Here is a 19058-nt window from a genome sequence, read left to right as displayed (position 1 = left end):
TCCTGTGATTCGAAGTCCCATCATACTTTGGTATGTTCGGCATCTTGAACCTCTTTGGAATTAACTCTAGTGTTGCGCTCGGTTTAAACGGTAATTGTGTGTATTTTTTCGAATCTAGGCCTTTTAGTATTGGTGGTGCGCCCGGAAATTGATCCATCCGAGCGTGAAACTCCTTTGCATTTTGATCCATTCGTTCGTTCATTTCCCTCATAAACCTCATAAGCTCGGTTTTAAAGGGATCATTCCCGTTGTTGTTTCTAGATCTTCTACCGGTCCCTCCATCTTCATCGAAATCGTCATCAGCTCTTGGGGTATTTTTGTCGACCCTCTGAGTCGTTTGGTTTACATTAGCAATAGGAGGAACCGGGCCCCATTCGTTTGCGTTATTGGAGGCGACTGACAAGTTTGTTTCAACTCCGTAATCACCTGATCATATGAGAGGTGTTCATGATTACTTTTTGATGTTCTCTAAGCTTTTTACTATTTTCACGACATGTTCCTCCTCCGCATCATCGGGAGTTTGCTCCCACACATACTGAGGGTACCGTCCTTCACGAATCGGGGTTGTTTCATCACCCTCGTTAAGGGTGTTGCTGATTGAATCATCATATTGGGACAATACTTTGTGCCACTCGACGTTATGCATGATGTTGACATCATTAGCCGCAATATATTTTTTGCTAAGGAAAGAATCAAAACTATTTAGTAATAAACATAAGGATCAAAGCAATTACGCAATTGTCTAAGCCCCACGGTGGGCACCAAACTATTTACTCGTAAAACGGTATAGTTAAATTTGTTACGAGGTTTATAGACAAGCGAACTGATTTGATCCAAGAATGATAAAGAGATAAGATTAAAAATGATATTTAGCAATTGAAATTGAAGAAGACGACAAGTCTGGTCCCGAGAGCAATGCCTTCGAGGACAAAAGTGAAAGCAATAATAAAGGGAAAATAAAGTTGTTTAATTGAGAGCAAAAGTAAAATATAGCTTATGTCTGTAGAAATTTCGTGTCCTTACAATGGCTGTTGAGCATGATATTTATAGCTTTACCTAGGGAAACAAAATCCTAGGATCAAGCTCCTATTAAATAATAATAAAAGATTCATTGATAAATATGTAACGATAGGCCATGAATGCAGGTTTTCTCTGCAGCGGTCGCTCATTTAATATTAGAGAATATTCCATCATTGAATGTTATCCGATGGCAAACCCTTGATCTCCTCCTGTTAAATATGCTTCCTTCGGGATTTATCGGATGTTGATTACATTCGTTGTGTCCGATATTGGTTATTGCCCGACTTACCTTTTTCTTACCTTCGGTTCCACATGTCGTGCTACCATTCGACCATATATTTTAAACAAATTTTACCCCATACAATTAATCCTTACAAACTCCACCTCCTTCCAGAATAATTATTTTTAACTATACTTCTCCTATTTTTTTTTCTCTTCTTTGTTTTCATCAGATTTTTCTTGTTCTATACAAAGCCAGATCAATAAGAGCCAAAAATAATAAACCAACAAAATATAACTCAAAGGTAACAATACCTTTTTATAACTGGCTTATCGCAATCTTTTCTTCTTTAATTTTTACCTTGTGCTTTTTATGATTTGCTATACCAAATTTCCTCTGTGTTCTTTGGTAAGTTGGTATTTTACCAACTTATCTCTTCTTTAATCTTAGATTTTTAATAGGATTGATTGATAAAATTATGTATTCAATATCGCTTACTTCTATTTTACAGGTTTCTGTGATTTAGAAGTGATCGGGAAAGAAACCAAGTGAAAACAAATCAAAATAGAGTTGAAATGAAGAAATTTAAAAAATGGCCTCAGATATCGCAAATGCTAGCAGAAGCTCGTAAATCCGAAGTAAACCATGGCATTCAAAGTTCGCATATACGAATTCCGTACCAGCAATTACGAATTCCGGTTAAGAAAGCAGAGGATGCAAATGCGATTGTAGGATCGCAAATGCGAAGTCAACTAGACAGTCAACTTTCGCAAATGCGATCCATCATACCGCAATTACGATGGGTCACTAAAGGAATCAGAGCTCGCCTATTCAAATGTCTGTGTCACAATTGCGATGGTCAACCGTAGACTCCAGGTTCACAAATGTGAACCTTTCTTTGCAAATGCGAACCACGAGCTTCAGTTCTGGGCAGATATGGAATTTCATATTTTTTTGTCACAAACCCACAAATACACGATCTAACTCACTTTGAAAGACATATTTGGTCTTCTTGACTAGAAAATACAAGTTTGGAGCTAGGGTTCTTACACACACACTTGGGAGTTGAAGCTTTGAAGACTTTGGATGAGATTTTCTTAATCTTATTAATCATTTCTTCAATTTCTCGATTTGTATTGAATATCTAAGTGTATAGTATTTATTCCATTACATGAACCTTGTTTATGGGAATATTCATTATTAAAGTTTGGATTAAATCTCTTGTTAAACTTATGTATTGAATGATTTTTATTAATTATGGCATGAGTTGAATGTTTCTTTAATTATTCTTGTTCATTAATATTTTCAAAGGGATTAGCTAACCCTAGGACTCACCCATTAACTTTGGTTTAGACTTAGAAAAGGCAAACCCGGGGTTGGGAAAGAATAATTAACAAGAACCTGAGGCGTTAACCCTTATTTTATAGATCTACCTAGGGATAGGATTAAACTACTTGTAGCCACATTCGCGTATCCTTAATCCTCTTAATTATTTTAGGGAAAGTTCAATTAGGAAGTCTTGTTAGTCTTCAGAAGAAGCTAATATAAAATTATTATCCGAGGTTAATTAGCATGAATTCGCTCATATTTGTAAAATCATGAAATACATTGGATCGTTACTTGAGTGTAATTCCATGTGTATCCATCCTCGTAGCCATTGATCATTTTACTTGATTTCTAGGTTAGTATACATTTTCACATTTAGATATAAATATTTTTTCTAAACCCTTTCTAGTATTTGGCTTAGCATAATAAGCGATAATTCTCTTACTTGCCTAATCGCCTACATATTGTTCCTTGTGAAATTTGACCCCGACTCATAGTTGGGTATATTATATTGCATGTGCTCGTGTCCGTTTACTCTTTGAGGAGTGGATTTGGACATCATCAAAATTGGCGCTGTTGCCAGGAAAATAATTTGGCGCATTTAGGTTGTTTGAGAAGTAAGTATACGTGCTTTGGTCCAAACTTGTGAATATTTGCGTAGTTATCTTTCTTATCTTTGTTTATTTTCTTGTGTGTTTTCTTAGTTTTTGAAAATGGCTTCATACGTTAAAAATTGATTGGATGGTTGTTATTCATACTTTGATGGCTCTTGTTCTTATTATGGAAGACCACACTCATGGCAAAATTGTTTAAATTCTCTCGAGGGCGAACAGCGGACACAATCTCAAACCTATGAGTAGAGTATATGTGATAGGTGTGGTGGTCAAAAATGGCCATTTGGGCAATTGTGCTTATATGTCCTTCCCTTCCCCGAACTCCCGCTATGACGATTCTACTTTTGGTTGTGATATTTCTAGGGCTATGAAAGTGGAAGAAAATGAGCATGGGCAAAACGGAGAGTTCAAACTCATGATGAAGTGCCAACCTGATGTGGGAACGAAGAGCAAAAATCCTTGGAGGAGCTTTTGAAAACTATTCTCCAAAATAATTTGGTGCTTAAAAGGTTAAACTCACAAATGAGAGAAATGCTTGAAGCTTTAGAGGTCCAAAAAGCCTCAGAAGTGGATGATAGCCAAGAACCTCCCTTAGAGGTTGAAACCAAAAATCCTTCTTTGGCACTTGATCAAAACCAAGAAGAACTCTCAAATTCTCAAAATGAGAGGATAACTCATGTTGGACGCCATTCTTGAAAATGAGGAGGAGCAAAACTTGGCACTCGTGGAATTGAAACAAGTACTAAATCAAAATGATGAGACTATCCGCACCATGGAAAGTCATATGCAACCATTGGTTGAGGCTCATAATGCGCACCAACTTGAGAGTGTGGAAAGAGATCAAGAAAAGTCCAACTTCGAGGAAGAAAGTGAGCTTCATTTTGAGGAATTAAGAATTTAACATCCACCCACCGACTCCATATTTGTTGGTGATGCCGAAAAATAATTGGAATTGGAGTCAACCAGATACATTGAAAATATGGTGGACATTGACTCTAATAATTATGTTCCGTGATTTTTTAATATTTTGGACATTTCAAGCTCGGGATTAGGCGATTTTTGAGAGGAATTTCGAAGGGATTCTTGATGTGAGTCACTTGTGGTTATTTTTGTTCAATAATTATGTTTCCCCATTGAATTTCCCACCTAGTTGGTGTGTTTTTTAGATATAATTTTGGGAATTGAGGCTAGGGATTTGGAGAGTTGAAATTGGGGATTTGAGTGACGATTTGGTGTCGGATTTTGGTAAATTTGGTATGGCTGGACTCGTGGTTGAATGGGCTTCCGAATTTTATGACTTTTATTGAATTCCGAGATGTGGGACCAAGGTTCGGCTTTTGAGTTGATTTTTTTGACTTTTGACTAAGAACTTAGTATTTTCTTATGGAATTGATTCCTTTAGCTCGTGTTGATTGTATCGAACTGTTTGTGGCTAGATTCGAGGTATTCGGAGGCCGTTTCACGAGGCAAGGGCATGTTGGAGTAGAGATTTACACGGTTTGAGGTAAATAACACTTTTAAATTGGGTTCTGAGGTATGAAAACCCGAATTACGAGTTATGTGATTGGTGTCGAGATGACGCACACGCTAGGTCACGGGCGTGTGGGCGTGCACTATAAGAATTGTAACTTGGTTGATTCCATGGAGCCATATAGTTGATTAATCTTGTCGTTACCCATATTTCCACCATGTGTTAGAGAAATTGAGCTGATGTTATGTTAGAAATCATGCTTAGGCTGTGCGTTGGTATTGTAAGGACCCACAGAGGTTGTGTTACATGTTGAATTATCTGTTAAATTGACATTTTGTACTCAGTCACAAGTTTTTTACTTGCATATTATATCTCAGTCTCTGTTGTCCTTTATTGATACATTATATCATCATTGTTTGGACTGATTATCGTAAATCTTGTGAGCCGAGAGACTAGAGAAATTGATGACTGCGTGAGACCGATGACCTGATTGTGAGGATATTTATGGGATCGGGCTGCACGCCACAACATGTTTATTGATTCATGCCATGATTGGCTTATATTAGCGCTTGGGCTGGAATTGCCCCTCTAGAGTCTACACATCCACAGTGGGCGCAAGTACATATTGAGTGCGAGTGCCAAGCGATTGAGAGGATTGAGTGGTTGTGAGGATGGAGTGACTGTGAGGAATGAGTGACTGTGAAGTTGGAGTGAATGGGAGGACTGAGTGACTGATACTCTGAGAGTATGCACATGATTTCATTAATGTCTGCCCAATAGTTGGCATATATATATATATATGTCACGTAGTTACTGAGATGTGCAATATCCAGTTTCAATTAAACTTGACATGATTTAACTATTTTGGCTTTAACTGTCGAACTTAAAAGCATGCCTACTTTCCTGAACTGAATTTATGTAATTGAACTGTACCCGTGAAGCTCGTCACTACTTTCAGTCCAATAATTAGTCTTGTTACTTACTAAGTTGGTTGTACTCACACTACACCCTGCACTTTGTGTGTAAATCCAGGTGTTTCGGGATACGGTGGGTGCTGATTATCTGAGCAGCTTAGTGATTCGGAGATCTTCGAGGTAGCTGCCCCGCGTCCGCAGACCTTGACCCCCCTTCCATATCTTTCAGCTTTATGTATTTAGTTTCAGCTTTTCATAGACAGTATTTCAGACTTTTGTTATATAGACGCTTATGTACTCAGTGATACCCTGGTTTTGGGAACTTCCGTATTGAGTTTTGATCTTTTATCCAGTTTATGAGAGCTTTAATTATTTAAACATATTTTAGTTCATTTTTCATTTAAAAGTATTGGAAATATTTTGAGGTGTCGGCTTACCTAGTACCATGTTAGGCGCCATCATGACAGGCTAAGTTTTGGGTCGTGACAGTAATACTCACAGTTTTTATTTAATTAATATGTTATAATGGCTAAAGGCTAAAAATTAGGAGCTCTTACTTAGTTTAATAAGATTTTTTTTAATAATCATAATTTTAGGTATTTTAAATATCCTAAATATTAGGAAAGTAACTTAAATTACAATTGTGTCCAATATAAAATATATTTTTAGAGGGTAAAAAAAGGCGAACGACATTTCAGTAAGAGCCTTCGTGCTTTTAATGTATATATTTCAAATTATTAAAATTATCATATGGACCTGATTTTCAGAATATAAATTTAGTATTTATAAAATTTATAATTACTAATGCATATGCTCACTAGTGCATATGGTATTGTATTATTTTTCGCGTTTGATTATGAATATTAATTAGTTCATAAAATTATGTTGTACTAAAAAGGTGGGAATAATTATCTATATAGATTGTGAGATAACTAATCTCTGCCCATAGAATATTCTTGTCTATCCCATCTTGGTAATCAAACGGCCCTATATGCACTAGTGAAGCATCCTTATCCCGCTCTAGTCCATCATTTGCAGTTCAAAATTAGTGTTGCTTCTCTACGGATTTTTTTTCTATCCTAATAGCTAGGTATAATAATAAATAAATTTGAAACGTTATGATTTTATATTTAATATTTTTTCGGTTATATGGTTTAATTCATATTTCGTTGTTCCATATTATGTTGCGCGGACTTTTTAATATGTTACAATATCCATGTCAGATCCTCCAAAAATACATTATTTTTAAAAAATTCGGTACGCGATGACCATATTTTTGAAGAGTTAAGATCAACATATAGGTTCCATAGCATATTTATTTGAGGTACACATTGGATAAAGGTAAGCTGTTTGACTTTTCTACATCCAACTAACAATTTCTTCCGAGTCTTTCATTACAAATGTTATATTTCAGACCACCATCAATTTCTCCAACAATTAATACAACTTTTTCTTTTTCATAATAGTTACAGGTAGGTTCATCACACTAATAAAGCAAGTATGAAAACACATAATGATCTACTTTAAAATTTTATACTTATCTAAATGGTTCCTATTTCTATTACTAGCAACAAATAATATTTTCAATACCGAAGGATACTCTTTCCATTTTTGATGATTTAAGGAAGCATCTTTACATGTGAATAATGATAATGAAGTCATAACCTAAAGTATAAGTGCGTAGTCCGAAAAGACTGCCATTGCAATATTTTCTATTAGTCGCTATTGCCAGGACAGTTGGGTCAATGCTTGCTCCGAGAATAATGCGACAAAAATGGTAACAAGTTGTCTAAATTAGAAAATAAAGAAAGCAACCTGCCATTTTTTTTCCCTACACATTAATAGTGAACACGTTGACCATAAGATGGGGGAGAGTGAGATCCCATTGCTGTCATCAATGTTTTGAAATCCACGGTATGAGTATTCTGATATTATCCATTTAGGCGGAATACAAGTGGATCAACTAAATATATGCATAAATAGCAGTACATTAGTTTCTTATTTTGTATAGGAAGTGTAAAGCTATGGCTGGTGGAGGATTTGGTGATGACAAAGGAGGAGCAAGAGCTCATCTTTATGAGTATAGGATTACTGGGTATTTCGTTTTTGCTTGTGTTGTTGCAGCCATGGGAGGATCCCTTTTTGGGTATGATCTTGGTGTTTCTGGTGAGTATATTTTCTTCTTAAACACCCTATTTTTCTCATCTCAAATACTTTCAGCTTATGTTTTTACAAGTGCTTGGTTTGGAAGATCTACCTTGGGTTATTCAAGCCACTTGTGCCATTGTTCTCTTCCAATCATTATTGTCATCAACGCCAGTTTCCTGTTTTCTTTGTGTTTTTTGTGCTTTCCCCCTTTCCCTTGAACAGTGAAGAAGAATTGGTTGTTGACCAACGGAAAGTATGGGGAAAAAATATACATAAACAAAAATGGGTTAAAAAGAAGGACAAAGTAATTTTTTCGTATAATAATATGAGGTAGGCTAAAACTCTACCTCAATCAACCGACTCAAGTGAACAGAAGGTCTAAAATCTACTAATGTTCACTCTCGGAGGATTGCAAAGGATGTCCATCAAATTCAAAATTAACACTCACTCTGTTTCAATTTATGTGCACTTATTTCCTTTTTAAGAACGACTTGTTTCGTTATTTAGAAACAATTTATCTTGCAATAATTTATAGCCACACAAAATATACGTGCATCACTCTAATCCACAAGTTTAAAAGTCTTAAACTCCGTGCCCAATCAAATAGGTTCACATAAATTGAAACGAAGAGAGTATATATAATATTGAGATGTAAAAGAAAATTTATTCTGCCGGGCAGTGCCTTTTGACGTTGGTAGAAAACACGGCAGCAATTTCCTTTTGTTTTTAATTCCGAATGACTATTAGTACGGTAATTAATCTTAGATACTTTCTTGTCGACTCTTTCACTCCTTTTGGTTGGGGATAATAAGGACAATGAATCTGGTCAAAATCTTAAAGAGCACAATGATTTAGTTGATAGCCACATATTGCATCAGAGATTAAGACATTTGTAAATTCTACATCCTCCTTTTAAAATGTTTGAGGATGCCAATTAGTTAACATAGTAAATTGATTTATGTGGTACCGTTCATCCTTTGTGTCAGTTAGGTATTAGGAATCAATATGCAAAAAAGGGGTCAGATATGCATTGAAAACAGGTTAATCATTTAACTTCCTTATCACATTTAGCCCTAGAATAGTCTTGTGAATATTACATTGTTGAACTTGAAGAAAAAAATAGTAAAAAGATAAAATCAAATTCTGACCAACAATGGTAGTAAAGAGAGAAGTTTTTGTTGGTTTCAGGCGGGGTGACTTCCATGGATGATTTCTTGAAAGAGTTCTTCCCAAAAGTGTACAGAAGGAAGCATGCACGTCTCCAAGAAACTGACTACTGTAAATATGACAATCAGATACTCACACTCTTTACTTCCTCTTTGTACTTTGCTGCACTTGTTTCCACATTTGGTGCTTCATATGTTACCCGCAACAAAGGCCGTCGAGCCAGTATACTCTGTGGAGCAGTCAGTTTCTTTCTTGGTGCAATACTGAATGCATTTGCAAAGAACATTGCAATGCTGATCATTGGTCGATGTCTTCTTGGAGTTGGCATTGGATTTGGCAACCAGGTAACTGAATACAGCCAATTCTATTTGTTAAAAACAAACATACCGACTCACTAACATATTAAGTTGTCTTCTTTCCAGGCAGTTCCTCTGTATCTCTCAGAAATGGCACCTGCAAAAGTCCGAGGAGCAGTCAACCAACTCTTTCAACTGACAACTTGTTTGGGGATATTGATAGCCAACTTTATCAACTATGCAACCGACAAAATCCATCCATGGGGATGGAGATTATCGCTTGGCTTAGCCACAGTTCCTGCTGCAATAATGTTCATTGGTGGGCTTTTCCTTCCCGAGACCCCAAACAGTCTCGTAGAACAGGGTAGATTAGAGGAAGCAAGACAAGTCTTGGAGAAAGTTAGAGGTACCACAAAAGTTGATGCAGAGTTTGCTGATCTTAAAGATGCAAGTGATGCTGCCAGAGCCATAAAACATCCATTCAGGAACCTCCTCAAGAGGAAGAACCGTCCTCAATTGGTAATAGGAGCACTCGGAATCCCAGCATTCCAACAGCTCACTGGCATGAACTCCATTCTTTTCTATGCCCCTGTCATCTTTCAGAGCTTAGGCTTTGGCTCAGGAGCATCATTGTATTCATCTGCTATCACCAGTGGTGCACTTGTTCTAGCTACATTCATTTCCATGGCTTTTGTTGACAAGTTTGGAAGAAGAGCTTTCTTTCTTGAAGCTGGAGCTGAAATGATCTGTGTCTTGGTAATTTCTGCTTTTAAATGAGATTTCTTTTCGAAAAGCGAAATAAAAGTTTGCTTTACAGCAACTGACAATTTGTTCCACAGGTAGCAGTTGCTGTTACTCTAGCTTTGAAGTTCGGAGAAGGTGAAGCGCTCCCAAAAGGAATTGGTGTCTTCCTTGTAGTCATAATCTGCATATTTGTTGTGGCTTATGGTAGGTCTTGGGGTCCCTTAGGTTGGCTGGTTCCAAGTGAACTCTTTCCCCTGGAAACACGGTCAGCAGGACAGAGTGTGGTGGTCTGTGTCAATATGATCTTCACAGCCCTCATTGCGCAGTGTTTCCTTGTGTCCCTCTGTCACCTCAAATATGGAATCTTTCTGTTGTTCGCGGGTTTGATATTCATCATGAGCTGCTTCATCTTCTTCCTCTTGCCCGAGACAAAGCAGGTTCCGATAGAGGAAATATATTTGCTTTGGCAAAATCATTGGTTCTGGAAAAGCTACTGCACCCCGGGGGAGAATGAACATGATTTGGACGGGAAGCCTGGATCACAGATCTAAGACTACTCCAGAAAATGGAGATTAGTTTTCTGATTGATTTGTTCCATAAGCAAATGGAGAAGACATTCTCAATGAAAATACCACACCTACAACTAGAGTATGCATTATGGATCCCTTTACGAACGAAGACTATATGAAGATTTGCCCATATTTTTCAATTGCAGTCTCCAAATATCGTTTATTATCATGTTTAACTTCTTAATCATCTAAATTGTCGCTTCACCATTTAATTAACCTTACACGTGGGTTTACAAGATATCAAACGGCAGAAATATTTAAAGTGAACAAAAGGGGAAAAAAAAATAAAGGCAAGAAGTCCACTGACGTATACAAGAAAATTACAGAATACATACCGTAACAATTGACATTATAGAAAAGAATTATTTGACTTGATCCTTGATTCATCAAGCTAAGCTAGTAATTTCGCAAGCTCATCTACTCCTAAGCTTCCTTTTGGTACTACATTTAGATAATCTTCTCTAATACCCTTCATCTTCTCCTTTCTAGTACTCTTTGTTGAATTGACTTTACTACCTGAAACAGCAGTTTCTCTTCTACCTGAAACAACAGTTTCTTTTCTCGACGAAGTTGGTGAGTTTTTGGTGCCTTGTACCTCCAAATCACCAGTTTCTTCTCCCTCAGGTCTCTGAACTGGCACTTTCTTAGACCGATGCTGAAAAACTGGTCCAGGTGGGACAGACCTGAAGAGAGTAACTGCCCTTTCGTACACAATGTCAGCATCCAAACTAGAATCATCTAATAGGACTGCACTCCCACTTTCAATAGCCTGCTTCCAAAGTAGTAAAATTCCATCCGTCCAGGGTGCACTTGAGCTTACCAGCTGATAGCACTGGTTTGTATCTTCGGATACAGAATGCACCTTGTAACCAGTCAACGGAACCAAAGATGAGGAATCAGATTTGTTTACATCATCTGAAGCACTCCTCAACACATTTTCTGGCACCACAACTGAATCATCCAACCTTGTTTTGCACTCACTAAGAATTCTAGAATTGTCACCTGTATCATCTCCTGCATAAACCAGAGGGCTTTCACTTCCACTGATCTCCTCCGTAGTTGTAACAGCACTAACATCTAAAGGAACCTTATTGGACGATTCCAAATAGTTACCCTCTGATCCATCTTCCTGTGTAACATTGCTTCTTACATATTCTGCATCTTCCTCAACCAGAGGAGAAACGCTAGCACTGAGATTGCAAGGATTCATTCCTGTAATTAGTAAGCTTGGACTTCCTGATGTAGATTCAACCAGTTGGCCTTCAAAGGATCGGTAAGTGCTGGCAGCATTATCAGCTTTAGAACCCTTCCTTCTCTGAGGTTTCTCTTTGTCGTCAGGTAGAGAGGATACCCAATCCCGTCCTCTCCACATGAGTATGTGCTCTTGCTCAAAAGAGATTAACACACATGGGACAAGATCCTACAGTTTAGAAAGATAAGCAACTTAAGCAACTTACAGCAATGAGGTGATTAATTTCTTGCACTTCTATCTTTTTCCAAAAATAAATTTGTGTCCTGTAGCCACCTCACAGCGTACTATAGCATTTACTAGTACCGGAAATAGTTTTACCTTAAGCTTGGCGCCTATCTTCCTATAGTCACTTGGGTTCATTCCTTGACAATTTATACGCACCAATTCACAAGCTTCAAATGCTTCTCTGATATTCTTTGCAAGATCACAATACACCCCATTTTTCCCTGCAAAAACATTCAAGACTTACTATCAGAGAGATGTTTTGGTCAGAATCAATCAAGAGTAGCAAAAATTAAAGCAACACGGACCAAGCTTGCAGATAGGTATCAGATTGCGTCCTTTTTTGCGCATTTCAGTAGCTTCCTCTAAAGTCAAACCCTCAGGAACTCGTCGGACCAACCTTGGGTATACAGGAGTCACAGGCCGCCATAACATAAGAGGAAAGTGTGGCCGAGTCTTGTAGTTGTAGTTTCGACCACGGAAAAGGTATATCAAACCACCTTTATGATAGATAATTTTCCCACCTGTCTTTTCCTGTACATATAGGATATCAAAAAAGAAACCATGTCAAATAACTGCCTGAGACGTCTGTCAGAAAAACAACAGCTTCAACTTGAGAGAAACGACAAAAATGATTAACTTTAAATCCCATCCCATAATCAAGCTATATGAAGATTGTATAGTCGAAAGTGCTAGTTAGCCTTCAATGTGAGACATGGTCAGGATGGCAGGTGTATTATCTGGTCAGGAGGACTTCTTCATTGTAATCTGTAAGTTCATTACAACAAAAATTACACCGCAAGGGATCAGTTTCACTGACCATGTTTCTCCATTTAAATTCACAAATGTTATAGTAACAAGTACTAAAAGTTCTCTATATTTTCTATTGGCATAAAAATCTCAAATAGATCTAAAGAGATCCTAGAAAGCATAAAACCCAAAGAAAATGTACTAACATGACTATAACATATTCCCAACAAATTGGTAACACCTATAGAGATCATTTCCTTCCATTATACCCTATCGTTCCCTAGATTCCAAGAATTGTAGGTCTTTGAGAAAACTTCCTTCCATGTGATTTTAGGTCTCCTTATCCTTTTAACACCTTTCGTCACTATGGCTTCACACCTACTGATTGGTGCATCTGGAGATCGATACAGGACATGACCAAACCATCTTAACATCCACATCTCCACAATACTCATCTTGTGAATGTGTTGGAATTATTCATTCTTTACGGGAAAAAACCCGACATATCGGATTCTGCGCCACAAGCTTCAACATGACAGGTTAATTACCAATGCTTGGAATAAAGTAATTTACAATGAGCTTAATTTTGCAAAGACCTATGTTTACAAGAGAGCGACAATATTCCAAAGAAACAAAACAGTAAAAACAACTTGCAAGGGGAAAAATATTAACACCATCGACCTCTAACTTGTCACAGACATTGTCCATGTCCACAGTACACACTCCCTTGCATTTTATCTTGCACACCCTTTTCCGCTTCCAGTGAGCATGGATATTCTCCAACATGTTATGTGTTAAGCCATCTCGTCCTGGTAACAAGAAAGGTACGGAGAGTCAATGAGAGAGCAAAAGTCAGAGTCAGCATATTCTTTTTGTCACGAATCGAGAAGATCGAATACAAAATAAGCATTTTACGAGCTTTTCAAAGATCATATATACCTTAAGGTAACTCCAACTACCAACACTAGTGAAATGAAATTAACAAAAGAGAAAACCTTTGGTCACAAGAAGCTTTTACAATGAGAATGAGCTATTCACATTGAACCCTGATAAGATATTCCAAAATAAGAGAACTTGAGCCTTGAACACACAAGAAAATATGAAATCAACCTGATTATAGAGTGTGTGTGTGTGTATCAGAACACATCCCCCTCCCTTAGATAAAAGGAAAAAAAATCCTCATCTCCTCTCTTTCTCCTCAAACGATCAAACCCATAGATTCAAGCAAACAGGAAAAATAAGAAAATGAATTAGGTATTTATATGAGTAAAACATCAATTAGGCTTTATAGAACTAAGAGAATTTGCATATCCTTGGCATTGATCAAGGAGACTGCAAAAATAATAAGGAGATGTGCTCCTAGTGATTGCATGTTTCCATAATAAGATGTCAAACCACTTAGTTAAAAGAAAAAAATTACCATTTGTATATGTGCCAATGTATCCATTCTGCTCTATTTAGTATCAGAATGAAATGGACGACAGAACTAATGTAGATGATTCATACAACTGACTCCAAAAAATACGGGATTAAAGCACAATTGATTCATTAACTGATACTATATATGCCAAATGGTCTAAGTTGCAAAACATTTAACTAGCCCTTCTTCACGGTCCAAAAACTTCTATTTCTCCTCCTTTTTGCCTTAGAGAATTCACATTATACAACAAATTCACAGCAAAACACAATCTCCCAAGTCTACCACACAATGCAGTTCACCCTGATCAACAATAATAATAATGATATGAGTTTAAGTCATGTACAATAGAAATTTTACACTATCAAGTCACCTTTACCTATTGTGGCAGGTAAACTGCCATATTTTCAAGATTAAAAATCCCACTTTTTATGCGGACTTACTTGCGTATACAAAATTATTACATTGGCAATACATATAACTTAAACTCTACTGATATACCTATATTCAATTGCCGTGTTGTTTTCTTACAACTATCTATAAGCTGCATCATTTCTTCCTTGGTCAATGGCTCTCCCAATACCTCCTCTCTAGACCTAACATACTTGGGCCCGGACCCTTCCAGGAATGGTCCAGGAGCCTGAACCGGCTTTACCCCTTTTTTATGGGGCGGTGGCAGCTTAAACGAATCAAATTCTGGAAGGTTCTTCTTGCTCGGAGGCAATGGTTTCCGACCGGTCCATGGCCTCCGCATTGACTCAGGCCCAAATGGTGACACTAAGGGTTCACGCAACTTATTAGGCTTCAACTTTGGTGTTTCAGTATAACTGTACTGATACACGAAAGGAGCTTCTGGGAATTCATAACAAACACCATTTTCATCAACTTTAATATCAATAGCTGATTTTTCTGTTGTTTCCCCAGAATCTTTTGGAATGTTCCGGGGTCTAACAAAAGGTTTAAATGCGGGGTGTGTATTCTTCTGGAAGTTCCTGGAATATTTTGATTTTTTTCCGGGGATGGAAGGTGAAGAGGGAGATGAAGGAGTGCCAATGGATTTGAAGGTTTTTTTTTCGGTGATGGGGGTTGGAGGGGCAGGGTTGTAATTATTGGCAATGTTGAGAGCCGAATCGAAGCGTTTATGGAAGCGGATTTCGTCTTCGATTTCCTTCTGAGTTCGTTCATGGCGGATGAATTTCTCGGCGTTGGCGTTGTTCCAACGGGAGAAGCGGACTTCAGTGGCTGGCCGGTGGTTGTGTGGTGGAGCAGGTGGTGAGAAAATTGGGAATTGGATTAGGGTTCTTGAACCCATTTCACTCTTTTTTGCTAGAAGAAGATGGAAGCACTGGAACTTGCTCGCAGCTGAAGGAAAAAGTTAAAATTAATTAACTTTCCTACCATTTTAATATCAACTAAAATTTTGATTATTAAATATTTTCTTATTAAATTAGTTAAAAAGTCATAATATTTAAAACTTTATAGTATACGTGTTAAGGGGCCCGTTAGGTATAGAGGGAAAGGGAACCGGGCCAGTTTGGATTATTTTTTAATGGATTTATCGGTTCCGGGTTTCCCTGGTGCAAAATTTAATCAAAAACGGTTCCGGACCTAATGGGTCGGGCCGAGCTTATTTAATTTTTTTTTGGATTTTGTATAACAATCGTAATTTATATTAAGATAAAGTAAAAATGTAAAACATTAAAAACTAACGTATAAAAAGAATGTTTGAATGAATTTCAAAGATTTTAAAAGTCTTATATTTGAAAAATTCATTACGAATTTAAGATAATACAATAAACATGAAAAAAATATAATTTATAGTATAAATTTCTAGTATCTACTCTATTGCTAGTATATATGTTTCTTTTTGGAAGTATTTGGATGTCCTACTCTTATTACCTAGTGTTTTGGCTTCTCTAACATAAAAAAAAAGAAGATAATGGATGACATTAATAAAGGTTGGTGTTAAAAAGCTAAAACTACTTTACGAGAAAAATAATAATTAAGGCTCCCTAGGCTCGTGTCTACATTATGTTGCCCTCTACTTTTTTCTTCTTTATTCTTCTATGATTTTGTCTCCTGACAGGGACCTTAATTGACAAAACTAGAAGTGGCAACATGCTAACTGTGCCAAACGGTCAACATTATAAACTTTTTAAAAAAAATAATCAAAAAATAGTCATTGAACCGAGTTGATCCGGTTAATCGATTCCCATATGACTTGACCATAATGGGTCGTACCGATCCAGTTAATCAGTACCAAAAATCTACCTGGCACAGTTCGATCCCCGTCCCAACCCAGTCCTGCATGGCCCCCTTACTACCGGGCCAGTCCGGCCCGTTTGGCAGTTATACTTTATAGTCAATAAAAAAAATTCTTATATAAATTTTTTTCTTATTTTAAATTGTTAATTTCTTATGTTCTATTTTTACTTTTTGGGGTAACTATTCTTCATCCCCTTAATTTCATATTCATAATCTTAAAGTCCTATAGTATAAATTATATATATTTCATCAACTCCTTTTAAAAGTATAACATTGAACATGAAAGTTTTTTCATAATATATTTAAAGTCTAGAAAGAGGTCTATAGCTCTATTTTTTTTGTTTGGTTGTGCATAAAAAAATTGTACACCTATACCTAGTTACTTGAACAAAAAGTCTCTATATTCTTTTCTATTCTATTTACTATTTAGCTAAAAATAAATAAAGAATGTAGTATAATTCTATTGTATTCCTTTGTTTTTGTTATTCGTTATACGAGCAAAATATATACAATAAATTTTATTATCTTCTACTTTCATCAATTGATCTGTATATTTTTATATTTATTTTGGTTTAATGTGTAAGGAGCTATACGTGATTATTAGAAAAAACATAAAAATTTATTTATAAGAAGCTATAAGTGATTATTAGAAGAGTCGTGAAAACAGCCTCTTGTAGAATTATAGGGTAAGGTTGTGTACAATAGATCCTGTAATTCGGCCCTTCCCCGGACCCCGCAGATAGCAGGAGCTTAGTGCATCGGATTTAAAAAGAATAATAGAAATTTATTTTTCATATTATGCTAGCTGGCATGAAGGATAAATGCACGGCTATAAACAATAGAGTGGCCTCATTTCTCCGAAACTCTGGATACAAGCCCAGATAGTTTGTACAAACATATTTTTGGGGTTTTAAGATCCAAAGTCGAGAGGGAAACCACCCAGATCGTACCTAAGGTCCCTAAGCAGTCACTTAGTAAAAAATGATATGATTGAGCGATGACAACCAGGAGCTGATAAAAGACAACATTTGATTATCCATAAAACTTGGTAAATATAAAAGATAATATTTGATGTATTTAGATGTAGAATCTAGATGCATGGTTATGAATGGAGAAAGAAAGCTCTCCAAAAAAAGAAATAGTAGATTAATGGATGTTATTTGCGATAGTGATTTTTTTAATCTGTTGGGAATAATTTCTCCAATTTTTAGATTGGTTAAGAAAAAGAACAGTTTGAATAGACCTCTTATGTAGCCAACGTGTGTCTTCAAGAATGAACTTGAGATCATTTAACTTTCTATTTTTTTTTAATTAACTCTTAAATCTCCAAAGGTTATATGTTCTTGTTGAAACTAAAAAAAATGTATGATAACTTGTGAAACTGAAATAATAAAATTATAAAATTGGAGAAATATTAAGTTGAATATAATAATTGAGATGCATGATTGAGAACTTCTATGGGTAGAATTTCTTCCTAATTGGCTAAATATGATCAACAATTATCATTTTCAAGAATTCTTCTTTTGTAAACTTTTATTTTTTTAACTCGAACATAATTTTCACTATAAAAAGCATATAATTCATTGAGATAGGTTACACGTGCAAAGTGCGCACTCTAAGACTAGTATCTATATTATATTAAGCCCTTAGTAAAATGTCATTCGCCGTTTTTACCCTTTAAATATAGAGTTTACATTAGACTAAATTATAATTTAAATTTTTCTTCTAATTATTAGGACTTTAAAAGCAACTAAATTTTTTATTATTAATTTTTCCCTTGTTTGGATATATAAGTCCTATCTTGGTCCGATTTTATAATCAAACGGACTTTATTTGAATACCAAGTAAGGAAGGATTCAAATGTCAATGTAAATTAGAAAAAGCGACTTTCAAATCCATATTTGAGTACTAAGTAAGGAAGGATTTACAATCAAGTATCAATTAGAATGTCCTTTATTTATTTTTTAAAAATTAGAAAGTCCTTATTGAATAGGTAGATCCTATTATCAATCCGTTAAAATTTTGTTAATCTATTTATCTATCTATCTATCTATCTATCTATCTATCTACTATATTAAAAGCACGAAGGCACTTAGCGAAATATTATTCGCTTTTTTTATCCTCTAAAAATAGATTTCACATTGGATAGAATTATAATTTAAGTTATTTTACTAATATTTAGGATTTTGTAACCAACTAAAATTTGGTTTATTAAATATTTTCCTATTTAAACTATGTATATAATCTGAATATTTAGGACACTAAAATCAATTAAAAAGTTACCTTATATAGATCAAAAAAATATAACCACGATTGTTCACACGATGGTCCATGTTATCATTGGTTTAGCTTTTAATTCTAATTATATATTTGAAGTTTTACCCAACTTTTTTTAAATATTTTTTAGAGAGTTGAATGAGGCTGAAACCAAATTTAAATGTGGTATATTCTACACTACGTGCACATACATTGTTACGAAAAAATTAGGAATGCCGTTTTTTGGTTTTTCTAATTTGGCCATTTAATTATTAGCACGCTTATAAACATGACAAAATAAAAAATATTCATTACAAAAAATTAGAAAAATATACAAGAAAATTATTTTCAGTAATAATTTTCTCAAGAAAATATTTTAAAAAATAATTATAATATTCTTTTTGAAT

The 19058-nt window shown here is 35.7% G+C and overlaps 2 protein-coding genes across 3 annotated transcripts; one reads left to right on the top strand and one right to left on the bottom strand.

The window, feature by feature from the left end:
• Positions 1-7263: 7263 nt before the first annotated feature.
• Positions 7264-10629, top strand: LOC107771372 (sugar transport protein 14). Of its 2 annotated transcripts, XM_016590727.2 has the most exons (5): positions 7355-7479; positions 7577-7731; positions 8902-9224; positions 9303-9932; positions 10016-10629. In XM_016590727.2, exons 2-5 carry the CDS (start codon positions 7590-7592, stop codon positions 10469-10471), a joined length of 1551 nt encoding a protein of 516 aa, XP_016446213.1. In that variant the 5' UTR covers positions 7355-7479; positions 7577-7589; the 3' UTR covers positions 10472-10629. The 2 variants fall into 2 exon arrangements, with proteins under 2 accessions (XP_016446212.1, XP_016446213.1); XM_016590726.2 differs by having other exon boundaries at positions 7264-7731.
• A 145-nt stretch (positions 10630-10774) lies between these two features.
• LOC107771371 (CRS2-associated factor 1, chloroplastic) lies at positions 10775-15573 on the bottom strand. Its single transcript, XM_016590725.2, has 5 exons — positions 14632-15573; positions 13395-13522; positions 12272-12497; positions 12060-12187; positions 10775-11909 (listed from the first exon to the last, which is right to left on the bottom strand). The coding sequence occupies exons 1-5, from the start codon at positions 15440-15442 to the stop codon at positions 10881-10883; spliced, it is 2322 nt and encodes a 773-aa protein (XP_016446211.1). The 5' UTR covers positions 15443-15573; the 3' UTR covers positions 10775-10880.
• Between the last annotated feature and the right edge of the window lie 3485 nt (positions 15574-19058).

Source organism: Nicotiana tabacum, chromosome 13, assembly GCF_000715075.1.
Source record: "Nicotiana tabacum cultivar K326 chromosome 13, ASM71507v2, whole genome shotgun sequence".
NCBI classification, from domain to species: domain Eukaryota; kingdom Viridiplantae; phylum Streptophyta; class Magnoliopsida; order Solanales; family Solanaceae; genus Nicotiana; species Nicotiana tabacum.
This window is presented reverse-complemented; position numbering and strand designations above follow the sequence as displayed.